At 35.5% G+C, this 24071-nt stretch overlaps 1 protein-coding gene across 4 annotated transcripts in view; it reads left to right on the top strand.

Annotated features, from left to right (window-relative positions):
* CE2H16orf87 (chromosome E2 C16orf87 homolog) overlaps positions 1–20604 on the top strand; it is a 36543-nt gene extending 15939 nt beyond the window's left edge. For 2 of the 4 annotated variants that reach the window (XM_049620928.1, XM_049620926.1), the window contains 2 exons: positions 11736–11918; positions 18588–20604. In XM_049620928.1, coding sequence (XP_049476885.1) covers positions 11736–11918; positions 18588–18706 — 302 coding nt within the window. In that variant the 3' untranslated portion in view covers positions 18707–20604. Of the gene's footprint in view, positions 1–11735; positions 11919–17303; positions 17938–18587 lie in introns of those variants that run through there. The other 2 variants (XM_049620929.1, XM_049620930.1) reach the window with 2 other exon arrangements.
* Positions 20605–24071: the final 3467 nt, after the last annotated feature.

Genomic DNA, 24071 nt, shown 5'->3' with positions numbered 1-24071 from the left:
TCACAGACCGTGAGATCATGACCTAAGCCAAAGTTGGATGTTTAACCAAGCTACTCAGGTGTCCCGAAATTTCTGTTGTAAGTTTCTGACATGTAGGAGGAAAATTAGCTGCTAAGTCAAATAGATTTATCTAAGCTTAAATTGCTTAAAACTCAAATTTTTTCAAATATACTAATTATCTGTGTATCTTCATAGCACAGTAGAAATAGGGAGGTAGGACATTACCTACATAGAACTTTATCTAGCTGAAAATACATTTAAATAAAATTTATTATGGAAATTAAAGGATTTTTACAAGTTTTTTAATTTTGATAAGGGGAGAAGATGAGTGTTATAAATAAATCTGTATTAAGATGGAGTACCTGGGTGGGTCAGTTGGTTAAGCTTCTGACTTCAGCTCAGGTCATAATCTCATAGTTTTGTGAGTTAAAGCCCTGTGTTGGGTCTGTGATGACAGCTCAGAGCCTGGAGCCTGTTTCAGATTCTGTGTCTCCTCCTCTCCCTGCCCCTCCCCTGCTCACACTGCTCACACTCTGTCTCTCTCAAAAATAAACAAACATTAAAAAAATTTAAAAAAAAAGAAATGCTCAGTGTTTTGTATGAGTGCATAGAACCAAAAGACAATTAATTATTCTTTGATAACTTTCCAAATGAGTTAGGTCTGTGTTATTCCTTGTATTCTTTTTAGGGGGGCAGTAGTAAATGGAGATAGGTTTTTAAAAATTAACTGTCTTGGGACACCTGGGTGGCTCAATTGGTTAAGCGTCTGACTTCGGCTCAGGTCATGATCTCACGGTCTGTGAGTTTGAGCCCCACGTCGGGCTCTGTGCTGACAGTTCAGAGCCTGGAGCCTGCTTCAGATTCTGTGTCTCCCTCTTTCTCTGCCCCTCCCCTGCTCATGTCCTGTCTCTCTCTGTCTCAAAAATAAAAACATTAAAAAAATTAAAAAAAATTAACTGTCTTGTTAATGTAGGATTTCATTTCTAAATTGAATGGTTGCCTAAGAGTTTAAAAAATAGATATTGGAGAGGATGCAGAGAAGGAGGATCTCTTTTGCACTGCTGGTGGGAATACAAACTGGTATAGCCACTTTGGAAAACAGTATGGAGGTTCCTCAAAAAATTAAAAATAGAGATACCCTATGACCCAGCAATTGCACTACTAGGTATTTGTCCAAAGGATACAGGTGTGCTGTTTCGAAGGAGCACATGCACCCCAATGTTTATAGCTATTGACAATAGCCAGTTTGGAAAGAGCCCAAATGTCCACTGACAGATGAATGGATAAAGAAGATGTGGTATATATATACAATGGAGTATTACTTAGCAATCAAAAACGGTGAAATCTTGCCATTTGCAGCTACGTGGATGGAACTAGAGGGTATTATGCTAAGCAAAAGTAGTCAGAAAAAGATAAATGTCATATGACTTCACCCATATAAGGAATTTAAGATACAAACAGATGAACATAAGGGAAGGGAAGCAAAAATAATATAAAAACAGGGAGGGGAACAAAACATAAGCGACTCTTAGAGAACAAACAGAGGGTTGCTGGAGGGGTTGTGGGAGGGAGAATGGGCTGAATGGGTAAGGGGCATTAAGGAAGACACTTGTTGGGATGAGCACTGGGTGTTACACATAGGGGTTGAATCACTGGAATCTACTCCTGAAATCATTGTTGCATTATATGCTAACTAACTTGGATGTAAATTTAAAAATAAATGAATTAAAAGAGAAAAAAAAAATAGTTTTATGATTAAGTCTTAAACTATTGATTTGAAGCAATTTCTTTAAAAAAAGGTTAAAGAGTAGGTCTATTTTTAATGATGCATAGGGGCACTTGTACCCCAATGTTTATAGCAGCACTCTCAACAATAGCCAAATTATGGAAAGAGCCTAAATGTCCATCAACTGATGAATGGATAAAGAAATTGTGGTTTATATACATAATGGAATACTACGTGGCAATGAGAAAGAATGAAATATGGCCTTTTCTAGCAACGTGGATGGAACTGGAGAGTGTGATGCTAAGTGAAATAAGCCATACAGAGAAAGACAGATACCATATGGTTTCACTCTTATGTGGATCCTGAGAAACTTAACAGAAACCCATGGGGGAGGGGAAGGAAAAAAAAAAAAAAGAGGTTAGAGTGGGAGAGAGCCAAAGCATTAGAGACTGTTAAAAACTGAGAACAAACTGAGGGTTGATGGGGGGTGGGAGGGAGGGCAGGGTGGGTGATGGGTATTGAGGAGGGCACCTTTTGGGATGAGCACTGGGTGTTGTATGGAAACCAATTTGACAATAAATTTCATATATTAAAAAAAAAAAGTTAAAGAAGGGGTCTCTGTCTGGCTCAGTTGGTGGAGCATTAGGACTCTTGTTTTGGGTAAATTTGAGCCCCACATTGGGTGTAGAGATTACCTAAAAAAAAAAATCTTAAAAAAATAAAAAGATTAAATGAGAAAAACTATATATCCTAAAATTGAGAGTATCTGTACTATAGACCAAACCTTGAGCACCAAATATTGTTCAAATATTTGATCAGTCACCAAAAATTTTGATAGAAACAATTTTTGGCGAGAACAAACTCTGCTTTATCCAGATGTTTAAATTTGTTTTTTCTGATGGTTATTCTGGGTGTTTTGTCATATCAGGGGTGCCATTTTGCATTTAATAATTATGGATGTGCCTTTTTCCTTCTAAAATTTTAATTATAAAAACTATAAAGATAGGAGTCTGGGTGGCTCAGTTGGTCAAGCGGCAGACTGTTGACAGACTGCTGACAGCTCAGAGGCTGGAGCCTGCTTCAGATTCTGTATCTCCCCTTCTCTCTCTTCCCCTCCCCCACTTACTCTCTTTCTTTCTCCTTCAAAAATAAACATTAATAAATAAATAAACTGTATATTTCTTCAGGTTAAGCTTAGGCAGATAAATAACCTCCTCAGTTTTAATTGAGAAGGAAAAAACGGATTAAAAAAATTAAACTTTTCAAATTATTCTCTAGGATAAGTTAATAGAGGCTGATAAATAAGCCAAGAAGTCTATAAATAACATTCACTTTTAGTTAAGAAAAAAAGTGAAATGATTATTGCCAATTGATTGCCAGTACCTTTTATAAACCCAGTGATTGAATATTAATTCAGTAGTAAGTGATCCTCAACTCTGAATTACTTGACAATGAAGGTTTGGTTTTGTTATTTCAGAAAACATTGTTTCTTATATGCTAATCACTTAAAATTGCTATACATTCATATATGAGACATGGCTTTAAGTTTTTGTTTTGCCTTTTGATGGAAGAATGCATAGCTTTATATATCTGTACCTATACATTTAGGTTCTTAATCATATAGTTTGTATAATGATGCAGTATTTATTTTTAGGGCTCTTATAGAATCTTCTGACTTCGTCTAATTAAGACTGGCTGATTTTAGGTCTGCTGCATAGCTGTCATACTGAGACTTGTTTCCTTTGTACTCTTAGGATAATTCCACTTCTTCTTATGTACCATTTTTTTTTTTAACTCATGTGCTTTTATTTCTGAAATAAATTTTCCAGAAAATTGTTTTAGGCCTGTAAAAAAATTTTTTTATAAAAGATATGTGGTGGTAGATTTCCTGTTTTCCATTGTGTGGAAGGCCTTTCCTTTGTACTCACATTTAAATGTCATTCTCATTCTTCCTCAGTCCTTTCCATATGAGGGCTCAAATCTTCAGTTTAGGGCAGTTTTTACCCAGTATTTCTTTTTCTCCATTCGTTTTTCTCTTCCTCCTGGCATACTTACTGCATACTTACAGTATGATACATCAGGATTACCATCCACAGAGACTAACACTGGACTGGACAAATAGGGTTTTTTCCACTATGTAGTAAAGAAAGGTGAAGTTGGCACTATGGGACTAATGATTCAATGATATCATCAAGGACGTGGGCTCTTCTCTTTCTTCTGTCCTGACATGGCTTTCATCTTCATTGTTAACAAGATAGCTATTGTACCTCCACGCATCCTATAAGCATTCCAAGTAGGAAGAAAAGGGAAGGGCAGAGGGACAAAGGGACATGCCAGCTATGCTTACCCCCTTAAAAAAAATCTTTTGGCAACCTCACCCAATTCCACATGCTTGTTAATGGCCAGAACAAAATTCTATGTCCACTTCATCTGCAGGAGAGTCTTAGAATGTGTATATTTTATCTGGGCCCATTGCTGTCTTGAATAGAACATTCTGTTCTTAATGAAGAGGGGGAGAATGAATATTGGGTAGATAATTAATAATTATGTCATGGGTGAATATTAGATTTATTCGATCTTCATTTCTCTTCACTTACTTTTCACCTATTGTCTTTTTTGTTTTTTGGTGTTCCAGGAAATTTCATGGATTTCCCTTTCTAGGTCTATAATTCTGTCTTCAGTCAGACATGTCCATTATTTAGTTTCTCTTTTGCATTTTAATTTTGAATAGTTCATCTTGTTTTCTGATTTCTTTTTCATTGAATCTTATTTTTTTCATATTATTCATTGTGGTGAATTACACATAACATAAAATTAGTATTTTAATCATTTTAAGCATTAAGTACATTCATATTGTATACCTAACCATCACCACTATTAATCTCCAGGACTCTTTTCATCTTCCCAAACTGAAAGGCCATACCCATTAAACAGTAACTCTCCGTTCCCCTTCCCCACTGCCTCAGGCAAAGATATATATATCTTGTACCTGTGAATTTGACTAGTGTAGTTATTTCCTATTTGGAATCACACAGTATTTGCCTTTTTGTGTCTGGCTTTTTCACTTAGCATTAATGTCTTTAAATATCATCCATGTTGTAGCATGTGTCAGAATTTCCTTTTTAAATAATACTTCATTGTGTGTATGTACTACATTTTGTTTATTCATGCCTTGATGGACACTTGAGTTGCTTCCACCTCTTGGCTATTGTCAATAATGCTGCTATGAACATTGTTGTTCAAATATCTGTTTGATTCCCTGTTTTCTTTTGTATATATGCCCAGAAGTGGAATTGCTGGGTCATAGGGTATTTTTGTGTATATGGTAATGCCATATCATTTTCCACCGCAGCTGCACTATTTTATGTTACCAGCAGCAGTGCCTGAAGTTTCCAATTCCTCCACATCCTCACCAATGCGTATTTTTAAAAAAAATTTTTTTTTTAACGTTTATTTATTTTTGAGACAGAGACAGAGCATGAACGGGGGAGGATCAGAGAGAGAGAGGGAGACACAGAATCTGAAACAGGCTCCAGGCTCTGAGCTGTCAGCACAGAGCCCGACACGGGGCTTGAACTCATGAACCGCGAGATCATGACCTGAGCTGAAGTCGGACGCTTAACCGACTGAGCCACCCAGGCGCCCCACCAATGCGTATTTTATATGCTTTTGATAATAGCCATTGTAATCAGTATGAAGTGATAACTTGTGGTTTTGATTTGCGTTTCTCTAATGATTAGTGATGTTGAACATCTTTTCATTTGCCGGTCATCTTTGGACAAATGTCTATTCAAGTTCTTTGCTCATTTTTGAATTGGATTGTTATTGAGTTGTATAAGTTCTTTTTATTCTGGATATTAATCCTTCATCTGATACACATTTACAAATATTTCCTCCTATTCCATAAGTTGCCTTTTTTCTCTGTTGATAGTGTCCTTTGATGTACAAAAGTTTTAAATTTTAATGAAATCCAAGTTGTCTGTTTTTTCTTTGTTGCCTATACTACTTTTGAGGTCATATCCAAAAAATCGTTGCCAAGTCCAGTGTTAAGAAGCTTTTCCCTTTTTGTTCTAAGCATTTTATAGTTCTAGCTGTTATATTTAGGTCTTCATTCCATTTTGAGTTAATTTTTGTATATGGTATAAAATAAGGGTCCAATTACATTTATTTGCATGTGGATATCCAGTTGTCCCAGTATGACTTGAAAATATTATCTTTTTCTCCTTGAATCGTCTTGGCACTGTTATTGAAAATCATTTGACCATATATTCAAGGATTTATTTCTGGGCTCTCTATTTTATTCTGTTGGTCTGTATATCTGTCATACTGCAGTACCACACTTTTTTGATTACTGTAGCTTATTAGTGAGTTTTGAAATCAGGAAATATGAGACCTCTGACATTGTTTTTCAAGATTCTTTTAGCTATTTTGGATCGCTTGAGAGTCCATATGAATTTTAGGATTGAGCTTTCTATTTCTGTAAAAGAATCTTATTCTTAATGATATAAAGTCCAATCAGGTCTCTCTAAAGTTATGCATTAGAATGTTTTAAAGATGGTTTTGTCTTGTTTTTTGTGTTTTTTTTTTTAAATGTTTATTTATTTTTGAAGGAGAGAGAGCGTGAGCGTGGGAGGGGCCGAGAAAGAGGGAGACACAGAATCTGAAACAGGCTCAAGGCTCTGAGCTGTCAGCACAGAGCCCGACGCGGGGCTTGAACTCACCGACTGTGAGATCACGACCTGAGCCGAAGTTGGACGCTTAACTGACTGAGCCACCCAGACACCCCTTGTCTTGTTTTTTGAACTACCTTTCTTCCTCCTATTTTATTTTGTTCTTCCTCTATTACACTTTTCATTTTCCTTAAATTGCTGGTAATCCTTAATTGCCTGTTGATATTTATAAATGAAGGATTTGATTTATCAGTGTAGGATTTGATTTATCAGTGTAGATAATTAGCATGACTATCGTACACACTGTTTTAAAGGTCTGTTTTGACCACAGATCTCTTTAGTGTACCGTTGGGAGGAGCTTATTGGCAGGCTTTTGGATGTAAATTATACGAGCTGAGTGATCCTGTTGAATTCCATGATTGCCAAAATAAGGAAAGCTTCATTCTGGGAGAGAATGCAAAATCCCTTATAGTACTTCATTTTTTAAATTTTTATTTATTTTGAGAGAGAAATAGAGAGCAAGTGGGGGAGGGGCAGAGAGAGAGGGGGACACAATACTAAGTAGGTCCCAAGCTCTTAGCGCAAAACCCAATTCAGGGCTTGAATTTACAACTATGAGATCGTGTCCTGAGCTGAAATCAAGTCTGTTGCTTAACCAACTGAGTCGCCCAGGCGCCCCAGTATTTCATTTCTATGAGGAGTTGCCATTTGTTTCTTTCTTCTATGTTTTGGAGGTTCCTTATGTCAGTTCTTAGGCCCAACTGTTCTGCAATAGTCCTGTAGGTATTCCAATGATTACTCATGGCTTGCTCTCCCTTACTGTACTTTTTGATCTGTCCTGGGAGTATTTTTGGGAAGAACACCTCTGCCTTCTACAGGAGCTATCTTTTGTTTCTAGTTTAGATTATAGTTTCTTCTATTCTGGTTTCTTAATCAGAATCTGTGAGCTCGCCAGTTGGCTGAAACTCTGTAATTTCAGGTGATTGATAGCATCTTTTCCTTGTTTCCAGCACTACAGATTTATTTTCCTTTTTCCCTTTCCCCTTTACCCATGTTTATTCTCATTTCAGTGGGATTTTCCACAAAGGGGGGGGTGGTAGATGCTTGTGCTCAGTCTGATTTTATTTATTTAGCACTACTTAATCTGTGTAAGTAATGTTCTCGATCTGTGAATGAGACAAAGGCCTCCCAGCTTTCATAGAGTTTATATTCCAATGGGGGATTGAACATATAAATAAATAACAGATTATAGTAGTAGTGGATTATAAAAAGTAATATGGGGGGCGCCTGGGTGGCTCAGTCGGTTAAGCGTCTGACTTCGGCTCAGGTCACAATCTCGCGGTATGTGAGTTCGAGCCCCGCATCGGGCTCTGTGCTGACTGCTCAGAGCCTGGAGCCTGTTTCGGATTCTGTGTCTCCCTCTCTCTGTGACCCTCCCCCATTCATGCTCTGTCTCTCTCTGTCTCAAAAATAAATAAACGTTAAAAAAAAATTTTTTTTTTTTAAATAAAAAAAAGTAATATGGACTGCGAGACACAGAGTCTTATTTATAAATTGACAATTTGAAGTAAATAAGTGGCTTCATTAAAAGTTTTGGGAAGAGCTTTAGGCAGAAGGATTAGCAAATGCAGAGACTTAAGGGGAGGAAGGAACTTGTTTTAATTAAAGGGAGGCATGTCTGGAGTGTAGTGAACAAAGTGTCTAGCACTATGAGAAGATTGGAGAGAGGCAAATGTCAGGTCTTATAGGCACTTGTAGTCTCTCATAAGGAAATTTAACTTTATTTTTTAATACAATGAAAAGCTAATGAAAGATTTTAGAAGGGCAGCTATATGGTTTGAATATTTTAAAGATAATTTTGGCAGCTACAAAATATATTAGGTTTGGATGTTGACCATAGAGGCAAAGAGATAAAGTAATTGTAGATATATTTTGCAGAGAATACCTGTGGACTTTTGTGATGATAGGAAACAAGATGAGTCACAGATAACTACAAATTATTTGGCTTTTGCACCTGGGTGGTACTATCTATTAATATAAGGAAGCTTTGGAGGAGGGAAAATCAAGTTATTTTTTTGATACATTTGAAATGCTTGTAAGATATTAGAGTGAAGCTGTCAGGTAGGCAGTTGGAGCTTTGGAAAGATATCAGTTGAAAGTATAAATTTTGGAACCGTTTGGGTCTATGGATTATCTAGAGTGTAAGTAAGAGAAGAGAGCTCAGGTCAGAGTCCCAGGGCTTTAATATTAAAGGTGAGAACCTGGTGGAGGAAAAGACAGAAGCCTGAAAATCAAGTGAAGAATAATTTAAGGAAAAGTATAGTCATCTTTGTTGAATTTTCTTTCTTTTTTTTTTTTTTTTTAAGTTTATTTTGAGAGAGCGGGAGAGGGGCAGAGAGAGAGAGGGAGACAGAATCTCAAGCAGGCCCTGTGCTATCAGTGCAGAGCCTGATGTGGGGCTCAAACTCATGAGCCAAAGTTGGGTGCTTAACTGACTAAGCCACCCAGGTGCCTCTTCTTCTTCTTTCTTCTTTTTTCTTTCTTCTCCTCCCTCCTCCCCCTCCTCCTTTTTAATGTTTATTTATTTTTGGGAGAGAGAGTATGTTCCTCCTCCTCCTCCTCCTTTTTAATGTTTATTTATTTTGGGGAGAGAGAGTGTGTTACTTCTCCTCCTCCTCCTCCTTTTTAATGTTTATTTATTTTGGGGAGAGAGAGTATGTGTGTGTGCATGAAGGAACTGCAGGGAGAGGGGGACAGAGGATCTGAAGTGGGCTCTATGCTGACAGCAGACCAGCCCCATATGGGTCTCGAACTCACAAACCAAGATCATGACCTGAGCTGAAGTCAGATGCGTAACGGACTGAGCCACCCAGGCACCCCTATCTTTGTTGAATTTTTTAGGGATGGTATTAAGATGATTAAAGAAAGATGCTGTTAGATTTGATAACGAATGGTATTAAGATGATTAAAGAGAAACTGTTAGATTTGTTAACAGATGTTTGTCCTTCTGGATGATCAGTTTCATTGATTGGGGAACTGTATTGGAATGGATTGATGAGGGAATGGGAGGTTGAGAAACTGAAGACAGAAAGTACAGATATCTCTTTTTTTGAGAAGTTTGGCTAATAATTTAGAAGTTAGCAGAGATGAGTGGGTAGGTGGAAGAACAAACCTAAATTCATTGTTGAACTTCAAAAGGCATACCAGAAGCTTTACCTGTCACTATTTCCTTGATTTTTTTAGAAGTTTTCTAAGCACACACAGAGGAGAAAATGGCCAACCTGTCCCCATTAACACCCACATTTACTCCTTCCCTTGCATATTATTTTTAAGCAAATATCATGTAATTTCAGTTGTAAATATTTCATTATATGTTTCTAAAAGACAGATCTTTAAAAACATAAGCACAATTAAAATTAACAATTCCTTAATATTAAATACCCAACTGGTGTTGAAATTTTCAGGTGTCTCATAAATGGTCTTAAATAAAACTTAAAAAAAAAAAAGTTTTAAAAACCAAATTCCATGTTACATATGGACAATATCTTTTTTAGCTCTCTTTTATCCGTTGTTTTCTTTTTTTTGTTTTTCCTTGCAAATTATATGTTAAAGATACTGTCATTTTTACATTTGGATGTGCTGTTTGGGTCTTTATGGTGTAGGAATATAGGATCACACATTCCTCCAGTGACTTGTTTTTCCTGTAAATTGTAATTTGGATTCAAAGGCTTGATTTTCTTGACAAGATGATATTCTGTCAGGAGGTTCATTAAAGCCTGCTTGTCTCTGTTTTTCTGATGTTAGCAGCTATTTATGTTTAGTACTTACATCCTTTAGTTCATTTCTGGTTGAAAACAGCTATACTTTGATTTTATCATTCTTTCTTCATTTTTTATCCACAATAATCCTTAAATGAGAAACTTCTCTTTATCTGTTGTTTTGTTATCCAGTAAATGGTACAGTTTGAATTCTGTCTCTTTAAGTTTTCAAAATACTCAGTTGGTTCATTAGCATCTTCCTATCCTGGTCAAGTAGTTTTTGCTTTTGTTTTTGTATTTAATGTCATGTGCTTGTAGTTTTCAGTATATTTGATGTTTCAGCTTTACAGTTACTATTTTTATTGATGCTCAAGTTGTCCTGCAGTGGTCAGGCCTTTTCCAGTTGCCCTTGAATCCTTTAACAAGCCTGGTTGTCTTTGATAACTTGAAGTCTGGAATAATTAAATGTTCTTGCATCATCTGATATGTCTGAGATTAGAATTAATTTTCTAAAGATATGGCATTTGGAAATAATCATTACTATTTTTTTAATTTTACACTAGCCTATTAAGCATAATTATATTACAGTCTTTTAAATTATTCTCTTTACTTCTTGGGATATGAATTTTATTTATTTTGGCCCTTCACCATTGTGGTTTAGCCATTTGGGGAATTCTCTTTGTTGCTTTTTTTTTTTTTAATGTTTATTTTTGAGAGAGACAGAGAGACAGAGCACGAGTTGGGAGGGGCAGAGAGACAGAGACAGACACCGGGCTGCAATTCACAAGCCATGAGATCATGACCTGAAGTCAGATGTTTAATCGACTGAGCCACCCAGGTGCCCCTTCTCTTTGTTGCTTTTGAGTTCAGATGTATTAAAGCACATTTTTGTTTTTTAAAATTTGTCTTCTCCAACGTTTTGAATTGTTTGGAGTGAGAAGGATCGCTTCTTGCATTATTTAAATCATCATATTGAGTAAAGTTCCCCTATTGCTATTCCATTTAGGGATCCACATGCTCTGAGAATGTCAGAAATGACCTCATCTGTGGCTAAAATGAAAACTACTTATTCCCTAGTGTTTTTATATTTTTCTGTGGATGCCTTCTGTTTGCTTTTTGTTGGTAACCTTAATTAATATATTATGGTTAAGGTCAGTTTTGCTTCTGTGTATTTGACATATTTCAATCTATAATTTGAGTAGGGGGCAAAACGAAATGTTTTGTTTTGTTTTTCCTTTTGTAATACTTGACCATTTTTAGTTTGGAAGCAGAGAGAAGGAATAAGGCAGAAAGATCTCTGTGGAACTGTGTGAATATGTAGGGACTGAAATTAACTGTGCCAAATAAAGAAACTGGTCTTCTATTAAAATTCCTCCTACCTCATGAGTTAATGTGGATCTCAATTTGAATTTCTTTTTTCCTATGTGGGTGTCAGGAGCATAGATGTAACAGTTGTAGTTTTATAAATTATGCCAGACAGCAAACTTTAGTGCTATTTAGAAAGAAAAAGAAGACAATGAGAACTTGGGCAAACAGTTCTTGCTAAGCCCTAAAATATATCACTTTTATTCATCCATACAGAAAACAAGCATGAGGCCAAGAGGAGGCGAACAGAGAGAGTTAGGCGAGAGAAGATAAATTCTACAGTAAATAAGGATTTAGAAAACAGAAAGAGGTCTCGAAGTAACAGCCATTCAGATCATATCAGACGAGGAAGAGGAAGACCTAAAACTGCATCTGCCAAAAAACATGAGGAAGAAAGAGGTATGAATAAATCCAAGCAGTTTTTTTTTTTTCAAATATTAAAATTTTTCTAGAGCCTTAATTAGATAGTAGTAAAGAAAGTGTTTGGTAGGCATTGAGCTCCTAGACTTAAAATCACAACTCATATTTTATTTTTAAAATTTTTAGAAGTTTATTTATTTTGAGAAAGAGAGAGCCTGAGCGGGAAGGGGCAGAGAGAGAGGGGGAGCAAGAATCCCAAGCAGCCCATGTACTGACAGCACAAAGCCCGATGCAGGGCTTGATCTCATGAACTGTGAGATCATAACCTGAACCCAAATCAAGGGTAGGATATTTAACCAACTGAGCCATCCAGGTGCCCCACAACTCATATTTTAGTTTGAAAATATTTCCTCCAGGATAGATGCTTGTTTAAAAAAAAAAAAAAATCAGAGTTTAATTTTCAAAATCTAAAGGCTTAAATTAGGTAAAATTCACCTTGCTATAAACTGATGATAGCAGAGGGGCACCTGGGTGGCTTAGTCAGTTAAAGGTCCAACTTTGGCTCAGGTCATGATCTCACAGTTGGTGAGTTTGAGCCCCGTGTCAGGGTCTGTACTGACAGAGCCTGGAGCCTGCTTCAAATTCTGTGTCTGTCTCTCTCTGCCCCTCCCTTGCTCATGCTCTCTTTCTCTCTCTTTGAAAAATAAATAAACATTAAAAAAATTTTAAAAAACTGATGATAGTAAGAGTTCAGAGATAATAATTTTCATATGACACCCAGAGAAGCCTATTAAAATGGGTGTTTTTTACTTACTTGTTTTTAAAGATAAATCTGAGTTCCATTAGACTTCAAACTGTTATACTACAAGTTTTAAAATTTTTCTATTGAAAGTATTCTTTAGTATGAATTTTTAAATTGTTCATTGTGTCCTCCCTGCTTTGAGGCAGCTTTTGGATAGTTAGGTAAATTCTTCTTCGTCCAAAATGTATTTATATTTCTCCTTACATGTCTTCTCCTTCTGATAAGTAGTATGTCTACCAGTAACTTGTTTTTATGATTAACTAAAACTTCATCTTCTCTTTTTATACATCTTCTAAAAAACTTTTTACCATGGAAATTTCAAAGATGACACAAGAGTAGAGAGACTAGACTAGATGATGAACCCCCATGTGGCCATGAATATCTTTTGAAATTGAGACTGTCAAACCTGTAATTAATGGAAAAAGGGATAGTTGCTCTTTTTAATTACTTAAAAAACCTGTATCAAAATAATTTCATATTCAGTGAAATGCATTAATAATTTCTTGCTGGTGAGTTATACTTTGCTTTTTCAGGCATTCGTTTTTAGGTATTCAAGCATAAGCACAAATTTGTTTTATTTTAGACATCTGAGCTTTTTTTTTTTTTTTTTTACCTCTTTACCATTTCTCCCTGCTTTGTATGCTTTTTTTTTAAGTTTATTTTGAGAGACAGCGTGTGGGCATGCGCTCCTTTGCATGAGTGGGGGAGGGGCAGAGAGAAGAAGAGACAGAATCCTAAGCAGGCCCTGCACTGCCCAACCATGAAATCATGACCTGAGCTGAGATCAGACACTTAACCGACTGAGCCACCCAAGTGGCCCTCTGGCTTTTATTTGAATAAAGTTACTACTGTTAGGGAAAATAAATTTACTGTAAAAATAAATTATATATGGTTTCTTAGCACTGTATAGCTAAAAGGATAAGGTTTATATCATATTTGTATTCTTTGAAGTATACTTAAATACTCCTTAATTCTTACATGGGTAATTTTACTCCCATTTTCTTTCCTTCTCTTATGCTGCTCTTCCGGAGACTTTGAGTTATTTTCTAAACATGAATGTGGTTTTTTGGGGTTTTTGTGTTTAAAAAAAAAATTTTTTTTTAACGTTTATTTATTATTGAGAGACAGAGACAGAGCATGAGCAGGGGAGGGGCAGAGAGAGAGGAGGAGACACAGAATCCAAAGCAAGCTCCAGGCTCCAAGCTGTCAGCACAGAGCCTGACACAGGGCTCAAACACAAACTGCAAGATCATGACCTGAGCTGAAGTTGGACGCTTAACTGACTGAGCCACCCAGGCGCCCTTGAATATATTTTTTAATGGGGTGGTCAGAAAATCTGTGCTAAAACCTGTTTCAGAAGGGAAACTAGGTAAAGAAAAGGCAACAGGAGGGAAAAAAAAAGAGGGAAATACTGCTTGACCCAGAAAACAGAACATACTTTTCAGTTGAAGTAAAGGGAATATAACCCAAAGAATGGAAAAGGAATGCTTCTGGTGGTGAGAGGAGATGAGAAAACAGATAATGATGGTCTTTTAGTTGGAGAAATGAAGTCTATTGATAGTTGTGCTAGGACTCTGTATGTACAGGTCTGAATTTTTATTTCATGTTAACTTGAGAAAGGAATTTACTTAGCTATAAATTCTTTTTTCAGGTATTTTCAGCTTATGGTAGAAAAATCTTGAGCTATTTCTAGAGTAAGATATGCTTTTGATTTATTTTTAATACAAACAGGAAGATGCTCAAAGCAGTTTTTGTAGAATAAACTGGAATCTTAATGTAGGCCAGGAGGGCGACGGGGGAGGAGTAGAATCTTTTAATGTAGTCCAGGAGTCTGAGGGGGGAGGAGGTCAGCAAACTTTTTCTGTAAAGAGCCAGATAATAAATATTTTAGACGTTGTGGGCCATACGGTCTTCTGTTGCAGCTACTCTGCCCTGTCATTGTAGCTGGAAAGCAGCCATAGACAATATGTAAATGAACGGGCATGGCTCTGTTCCACTAAGACTTTATAAAAACAGGTGGCAGGCCAGATTTGACCTTGGACTGTATTTTACCAACCCTTGAGGCAGACCATGTTCCCTAAATATAATAGGGATAAGAAATATGAACTTTTGAAATATCTGTGTATTTTAAAATAGACTTCTGTCATATGCTTCTTAGTATTAAGTAGCTATTTAATTCCATTTTTATTGATTCCTTGCTCATTGGGTGCTTAAAAAGAAGCAAGCTTTACCTTTAATAAGGAAAACCTGACAGTATGTCTAAAAACACATTTTTAATTGACTGTGTTTTCTGTATTTCAAAAAAGAATAGGAAGAAGAGAGTGGGAAAGGGAAGCTTGTTAGACATCTAGATAACAACCTATTTTTATACAATCATAAAAACAAACCATTAAAATTTTTTGGTTGGTTTAAGATAAGTTTTTATTTTGTATGAGGGGAGTAGGATTATTTTGAATATTAGTAATGTTGAGTGACATTTTTATTAAAATATAATGGGCAATTCTGAATATCTTATTAATGAACATAAGAGATTAATGTAGAGTTCAAGTTAAAGTTGGTAGATTGAATAACCACACCTTGCTCTCCACCATCTTCAACTCCTAGTAATATTATAGTAAAGGGACTTTTTTTTTTTAAAGGACCAAATACCACAAGGACAAGGAATGGGAAAAGCAGTAGAATTCTGGAAAGTGATCACTGCTTTAGTAGACCCATGAAACCTAAATTGTAAGCTCCTTTGGGGAAAACTAAGAAAGAAACTGATTTTTATTACACAACTGCCTTAAGGTCAGGAATTTGTACATCAGTTAGGTCTGGAAGTGTAGAGGTGAAGGTGAGGTTAAAAACGAGATTGCTTGGAAGTCTGTTTTTTAATGGCCTGGTAGGGCTGTTTACATCATTTTCCCCTCCTTCCAAATTTATCCTTTGAAAAAGGTCAGACAAAACAGAGTCTCTGATTTAGGGAACACCAGGTGTCATTGAGGGCAGGGGTACTGTATTAAGATCAGGAAGACTATGTGAGAATTGGAGATGATAAATAATACTGAGTTCTATACTCAGGCTTTTATCTCCCAGGTAAGAAAGAAATTAGTAGTATCTTCTCTAGGAAATGTGAAAAACCCAAGAGAAAAAGCCTAAAATAAAGATAGTTTCATTAGGGATTTCACAAAGAAATGGCCTATTCAGATCACCCTAAATTAGTGATCAGAGTCAGGCTCCACAATGTATATGAGCTAATCAGCTTTTGGATCCCACTCATAAATATGAGCAAATTATCAAGAATTACCCAGGTTGGGGCACCTGGATAGCTCAGTTGGTTAAACGTCTGACTCTTGATGTTGGCTCAGGTCATGATTTCATGGTTTGTGAGATTGAGTCCTGTGATGGGCTCTGTGCTGACAACAGGGAGCCTGCTTGGAATTCTTTCTCTCCCCCTCTCTCTGCTTCTCCCCAGCTTGTGTGCGCATGTGTTCTCTGAAAGCATCTATACGGAAGGCTAAGACCATATCAACAGGAAAAAACAATAGCTTGGATAAAACAAGTTTTTGCATGAATGAGAAAAAATTAAAACTATCATTAATGTTCGTGGCAAGAGGAGATATTGTAGTCATGAAACAAGAACAAGATGATATTTAAATAGAAAAAGCACGTGTCAAAAAGTACCTAGAAAATGAACTTTAAATCTCAAACAATATGCATATAAAGATTTGCAGATGAAAAACTTTAACAGGTTTATTGGCAGAATTAAAGAATTGTACTAGAACCTAGAGCAGTAGAAAAAGAGATGAAAATATAGAATGGGAATGATAAATTTAGAGGACCAGTTTGAGGTCAGCATCAATAAATAACTGATGTTCCAAAAAAGAACATAGAAGATGGGGGAGAAGGAAGTCATCGATGAAATAATTCAAGAAATTTTTCCACCTGAAGGACATTGAGTTTCCACATTGAAATGGCCCACCAAATTCCCAGACCAGTGAATGGTTAAAAGTAGAGATCATGCTGAAACGTACTATCATAAATCCTATCTCTTTTGTTAAAGGAAAACCCCTTCAAGTGCTCAAGGGAAAAAGAGGAAATCAAGATAGCATTTGGAATTAATATAATGCAATACTACCCAGCAAGGAACAAACTACTTACATATGAACAGCATCAGTGAATTTTAAAAATGTGTTGAATGAGAGAAGCTAGACACAAAACAGTTCATGCTGTATAATGCCATATATAAGTTCAAGAACAGGCAAATGAATCTCTGGCGATGGAACAGTAGTTGCTGATGAGGTGGGGGAAGCAGTGACTGGAAAGGAACATGAGGAATTTCCTGTATATTAATGATTGAGGGTGTGGGTTATGTAGGTGTGTATTTTGTTAGAACTCATCCAATTGTACACTTAAGATCTGTGTATTTCATTGTATGCATATTTAGCAATAATTTTTTAAATAACTGTACAAAAAGGTACTGGCTTTTTTAAAAAAAATAGTGACACCATTAGAAGACATACTAAGAGGGAATCTATGACTTTTTAGTTGCCCACACTATGGATTAGCATGAAGGTAGTCTAAAGCCAATTTCTAACATTCAGAGTCTCAAAGTTTTTGCTACCTGTACTCCCCTTTCTCAGGAAGCTACTGCAAGATACATGACATCCAAAGGAAGAAGTAAACCAAGAAAATGTCCTGGCATCCAGGACACAGAGTCCAACTCGAGAGAAAGATGGTTATATCCAGCATGATGTTGAAGAGAGATCTCAATGATAATTAATTGTGTAGCAGGTCCAGAAAGCAACCATTTCAGATTGGAGCAGAAGACTTGGAGAGACTTCTTCAAGAAGATAAAATTGATATAATGCCTAATATGTGTAAACATCCTGAAAGATCTATACAACTTGGAGAGAGTTTGGGTTCAATTAGTAATGAAAATTAACCAGATGGAAAAAGAGAATCTCTTCAGTGGAAAAAAAAAACAATGTGCAGTAAAAGTGAAATCATTTACATAGCTAGAATAATATAAACATTGAATATTGGTCTCATCAAAATTGTGATACAACTGAATTCTAACTTTCTCTGGTGGAAGGTCAATTAATAATGCCTAAAACCACGAAGTAGCATCATATAAAAATGTTGCTTAGAGAGGCAAAAACAAAAAGAAACAACTGAGAAAAAAAATAGTTGCATTTGGAGAGTGAAAAATGTACATGTGGGGAGGAGGACTTCTGTTTTTTGTGATAAGTTTTATAAAAGTGATTTGAATCTAAACTTATGTATGTGTTTAACTTTGCTTAAAAAAGCCAAAATAAAACAAGTAAACAAAAAAAAACCAGACAAAAATAGAATCTTAGAAGACCCCAAAAAAAGAATTTGGCAGAATGTGTACAAAGATATTTATTGTGATTTTAGCTGGCTCAGGAGATAATATATAGGTTGTTTTTATTTCAACTTTCTACCATGAACTTGGGTTACATTTGTAATCAGGAGGGTGAAATTAGAATTAAATGTAGGTTATTCTTATTTGTTGAAGAAGTTAATATATTCATCAAGGTACTGTTGGTGTTCAGAAGGGAACATCTTTAGGATGAGGAAATTTATTTTGATTGGGACAGTGAGTACTCATCCTAGTGAAGAGAAAGAAATACTTGAGATTTTTACAGAAATGATGTAGATACATGAACAGTGTGTATAGAAATATATACAGTTTCCATTTAGTTCATGGCATTTCAGTAACTCCTTTGTGTAATTTCTAAAAATTTTCAGTTTAGTAGCATGATACTATATAACACTTAATATACAGTGTTAGTATTATATATAATGTTTATTATCATCTAAAGAAATACTTGAAAGCTTTAAGTATTTTTTTAATGACTGAATTTACTGCCTTTATATTAAGCTTTCTCTTTTTCTTTTAACAGAGAAACAGGAAAAGGAAATTGACATCTATGCTAACCTCTCTGATGAAAAGGCTTTCGTGTTTTCAGTCGCCTTGGCAGAAATAAATAGAAAAATTATCAATCAAAGACTTATTCTCTGATATTTGTCTGCACAATGTGTTGAAACTTTCTTCAGGATTACATCAGCAAATTCTCAAACAGTTGTGGACTCTCAGGAGCATTCTGACTGCATCAATAAGGGCCATTGATTGTTTTTTTTCCCCTGTCATTTAGCCTGTGCCACACTTTGGGAGCAAAGCTGTAGGCTTGGACTGTTCTGGGATTTCCTTGTTTACCAAGGAGTATTGTCAGTGTTTTGTGTTTGGGATATAAGTAAGTATATTTACCAAAAACAAAAACAAACAAAAACAAAAACAATGGATGGCTGTTAAAGGGTAAAGGGGTAGGGGGTGGGAGTGGAAGAATGAAAACTAGGGAAATAAAATGCTTGTTAGTTTTCAGGTTTGCCACCAGAGATGCAATATTTTAAGTACTTGGAAAAAGAGTGACTTTTAAAAATATATATTTCAGATTTTCAGCAGTAACAGATTGCATATATACAGTTCATTTACTTTTAATAAATTGGCAATTGATATTTTATTGAATGGGGAATTAAGAATATAAACTGTAAATTTTGTCTTGATTTTTTTCTTGGCCTTTATTTTTATGACTTAAGGTATGAGTTATATTTTGGGAGATACTTTCTAGACATTTGGGAAGTTTGGGTGCTATATGAAGAAAAACATTTAAGGATATATCATACTTCAGATATAAACAACTTGTTTTCTTGAATGTAATTTATTTATTGGTTTAAAAAAAACCTTTTCTGCTCTCAAGATGGTGCCTGTTAACCTAAACATAAGATATATTTATTACATACAAAATATTTCTTAGCCACTTTTAAGCAGTAATGTTTTATCTGAATGGATGTTCATTTATACATCCTGATAATTATTTAAATTGTTACTTAACCTCACTCTGGAAAAAAAATAAACCTTAATATTGAAACTAATAGATTAATAGTGTGGTATAAGTTTGTGCTCTATGAAGTTGTGAACTATATTTAAATTCTTAGTTTTTCTAGTCATAAATGATAACTGTTTATAGCTGATTTATTTTATACTAGATGCTTTTGCATTTTTTGCATATCAATTTAACATTCAAATTTGACCGTAACTTCCCTTATTTCAGGTACCTCCCTCTCCCACCCCAGTGGCCAAATCTGTTTGGAAGTCCAGAAGCCCTATTAGTGAAGGTAGTCATCAGCCAGATTTAACTTTAAGAGAATTTCCCTTTCAGTTTCAATAGTAGCATTGGCAGCTTCATCCTGCATCTCCCATCACCTCCCAAAAGAAAAAAAGATTCACATTTTTTCCTATTTCATTTAAATGGTAGCCAGCAGAGGGAGCTTAAGAGGTACTCTAGGTAGGATGCAGAATTATTCTAAGAATTTTCTAAGAATTCCTTTACCCTCAATCCCCCTATTTACCTGCAGGTACTACTACAATTATCTTGTATGCATTTTAAAGCTCTAGTAATAAAGTTTATTCCCAAGCATGCTAATGTGATTTTATCTTTGAAATATAAGAAAACTATTTTTAATTTGACAAAAAAAATAATATCTAAAATGCTTGTGAGTATATATATGTCCTCAGAAAAAGGGAGAAAAGCTTAGGAGTAGGCATCTCTTTAAAGAATTATTGATGTCAGAATCTATCCATTTAAAGCTGGAGACCTTAGAGGAAAGTCATGTTAAAATAGTCATGTATACAATAAGGGTGGAGACTGGTGACTAGGCTGGAACTTGCCATGTAAAGAGATAATTTATTTAAGATGCTCATAAGGTTAAATCATTGTCTTATTTAAAAAGTTCTTTGGCAGAGGGACAAATTAAGCTTCTCCTATTTGTGATGTAACCTATTTAAAAAATTTCTCTAAAAATTGTATTCTCTGATATGTTTATAATCTCATTATAAAGCTGAATTTGTCTAAAAATGTTGTAATGGCCTCAGAATGTATTACTTGTTATTGGTGTTTAAGAAGCCTTTATTATCAGCAGATATCCTAAGAACATAATTGTAGTAATTTAATTATATAATCCAAAATTTATTCTGCTCTAATATCTGTAAGTGATATGATTATTCAGAATGCCCTAAAATGATTCCATAATTAGATCAGGTCCATTGAAGATATGTTCATTCTTAAATGTGAACAAAATTAAATACAAGGTATTTGGGAGTTGTTAGGTTAAACTATACAAATTTGTATGTTTACCTCCCCCACCCAATCCCATTGTATTCCAGAGTGTTTTCATTGTGGGGTGGGGGGCGGGGGGACACTTAAATTTTTGAGATTTAATTTTTTTTTTTAACAACACTTCTTACATTTTTATGGGCAGAGAAGCCTTCGGTTGTACTTAATGTAAGTTATTTAAGGAAATCCTGCAAATTATTTCTTCTGTAGCAATCACTGGAAATGATCAAACAGCTTGAGACAATTTACATCATGATGACATAAAATATAAAATTATAAATGACTTAAAAGTTTAGCCAGAATAAATGCATACTTTTTGAAACTTCAAAAGTACTTTAAAAAATAATGCTCAGTATGTCATGGCATTTGTGGTGTTTGCTAAAAGTAATATGTACGTGTTTTTTCTGAGATAAGAATTCAAATTGAAAAGTGTTCGACTTTCTAAACTATGGTAATTGCATTTGATTCTCTAATTCTAACTGCAAAACTTTTTACCTTTTTTTGATAATTTTTACATTCAACATGCATATGTTTATCCTTTAAATTTGGAGAAATTAAGCTCATGTACTTCATATGAAAATATTAATCAAATTTGTTTGATTCTGCATACAAAAATAAGCTGTGGATAGAATTTTTAAATTTTTTGTGCAAATGTAGTTGGGTTTCCTTTTTTTTCATCTTTGATTCCTGTTTTTCTAAGCCTTGTTTTTATATTTGGGTATATGTATCTATATATGCATGTACACATATATATTTTACTTTTTCTAGTCGTTCTTATGTGCTGGTTTTTTAAAATGTTTTATTTATTTATTTTGAGAGAGAGGAGCACAAGCAGGGGAGGAGTAGAGAGAGAGGGAGAGTGAATTCCAAGCAGACTCCACTCTGTCAGTGTAGATCACAACCTGAACTGAAATCAAGAGTCAGACAGTTAACGTACTGAGCCACCCAGGCGCCCCTCTTTTGTGCTGTTTTAATCCACTTAGTTTATTAGTGTTCATTGCTCAAGGGTTACAACTATAATAATAATGAGTATCATAACCTACAAAGCAAACTCTCTGGAACGAAAAGTATGAGGTACATAATAGACTCTGTGCTAGACTGGAATAATTCTTTTTATCACAAACATTTTCCTTTGTATTATTAAGGAATCTTTTATCCTCTTACCATTAAGAGTGTCATTCCCCTCCCCCTTAATGTTTTTTCAGTGTGCTTTTTATTTCTTTGCCTTATTACACTGGCAAGGACCTCAGTACAATATTGAAAAAGAATGGTGAGAGAGGAAGATACTTGCCTTGATTCCAGTCCTGGGGAAAACATACTCAGTCTTACACCATTAAGTATGGTGTTTGCCATAGGTTTTGTGCTGTAGAATGCCCCTTATTAAATTGAGGAAATTCCCTTCTTATTGGCTGAGAGTTCTTATTTTGAACATTTGTTGAATTTTGTCAGATGGTTTTTTTCATGTAAACTGATGATTTTTCCTTTAGAAAACTTATTTTTCCCTTCAGAATGTTAATATAGTGGGTCACATTGATTTTGATTATTTCTTTATTATCACTCCTTTTTTTTAGTTTACTTTTATTTTTTTATTTTTAATTTTTTTTAATGTTTACTTATTTTTGAGAGAGAGAGAGAGAGAGAGAGACAAAATGCAAGTGGGTTGGATCAGAGAAAGAGAGGGAGGCACAGAATCTGAAGCAGGCTCCACACTCTGAGCTGTCAGCACGGAGCCTGACGCAGGGCTCAAACTCACCAGCTGTGAGATCATGACCTGAGCTGAAGTCGGACGCTCAACCGACTGAGCCACCCAGGCACCCCATTAAGTTTATTTTTATTTTTGAGAGAGAGAGGGAGAGAGGGCATGAGTGCAGGAGGAGCAGAGAGAGAGGGAGACACAGAATCCAAAGCAGGCTCCAGGCTCTGAGCTGTCAACACAGAGCCCAACACGGGGCTTAAACTCATGAACCGTGAGATCATGACCTGAATCATAGTTGGACGTTTAACCAACTGAGCCACCCAGGTGCCCTAGGCTGACAGTTCTTAGAGCACATTAAAAACTCCCTCACTTCCTTCTGGCCTCCATGACTTACAAGAAATATGCAGCCATTCAAATAATTTTTCATCCTTTTAAAGCATTATTATTTTTTGGCTGCTTTCAGCACTTTTTGTCCTTTTTATCAGTTTGATTATGATATGTCTGGGTATGGCTTTTTCTGGCTTTTTATTTTCTGTGTGAGGTTTTGTGAGCTTCTTGAATGTGTAAGTACATATCTTTCATCAAATACATAAAATTCTTAGCTATTCAGATATTTTTGCTGTTCTACCTCCTTTCTCAAACTCTGACTGAGACTCCAAAGATTTTAGACTTTTTGGTATTGTCTCACAGATCCCAAGGGCTCCCTTCATTTATTTTTTTCGTTTTTTACTGCTCTGTTTGGATCGGATAGTTTCCAATTGGATAGTTTTGGATAGTCAAGTTTACTGACTCCCCTTTTATCTCCAGTCTGCTTAGTTCATCCAGTGAATTTTTATTTTTGTAATTTTTTATTTCTATAATTGCCATTTGACTTTTCTTTAGATTTTATATTCCCTTTCTGAAACTTTCTATCTTTTCATTTGTTTCAAAAATGTTCACTTTGGGGCGCCTGGGTGGCTCAGTCAGTTGAGTGACTGACTCTTGATTTTGGCTCAGTTTGTGATTTCAGGGTAATGAGATTGAGCCCCGTGTTGTGGAGCCTGCTTAGGATTCCCTCTACGCACTGGTGCGTGCACTCTCTTCCCAAAAGAAAAAAAAAATGATTGCCTTTAGTGTATGATTATAATAGCTGCCTTAACATCTTTTCTCTGGTTATGCTAAAATTTGTGTCCTGTCATAATTGGTTTCTGTTGATTTTTGAGTTGAAGTTTTCTTAGTTCTTTGTGTTGTAAGTGATATTGGACTTTATCTTTGATATTTCAAATATTGTATATGAATCTCTGGGTAACTAAGAACAGTAGTCAGCCAAGTGGTTCAGGCTGCACATTTTGATGGAACCTCTAGTTCCAGTATCCGTTCAGTTTCTAAGTGATTGCAGTACTATTTAGATCAGTTCTGCATGTGTACTACTCTGGCAAGTCAGACCTAGTTCTACTGTGTAACTCCCTTCTCAAAACTTGTGCTGTGTTATTTAGGGTCAGATCCATTGCATACACAGCTCAGAGGTAAGCCCAATA

Source organism: Panthera uncia (genome assembly GCF_023721935.1).
Source record: "Panthera uncia isolate 11264 chromosome E2 unlocalized genomic scaffold, Puncia_PCG_1.0 HiC_scaffold_19, whole genome shotgun sequence".
Lineage (NCBI taxonomy): Eukaryota > Metazoa > Chordata > Mammalia > Carnivora > Felidae > Panthera > Panthera uncia.
Note: the sequence above shows the minus strand (reverse complement) of the source record. Positions and strands in the feature narration are given on the sequence as shown.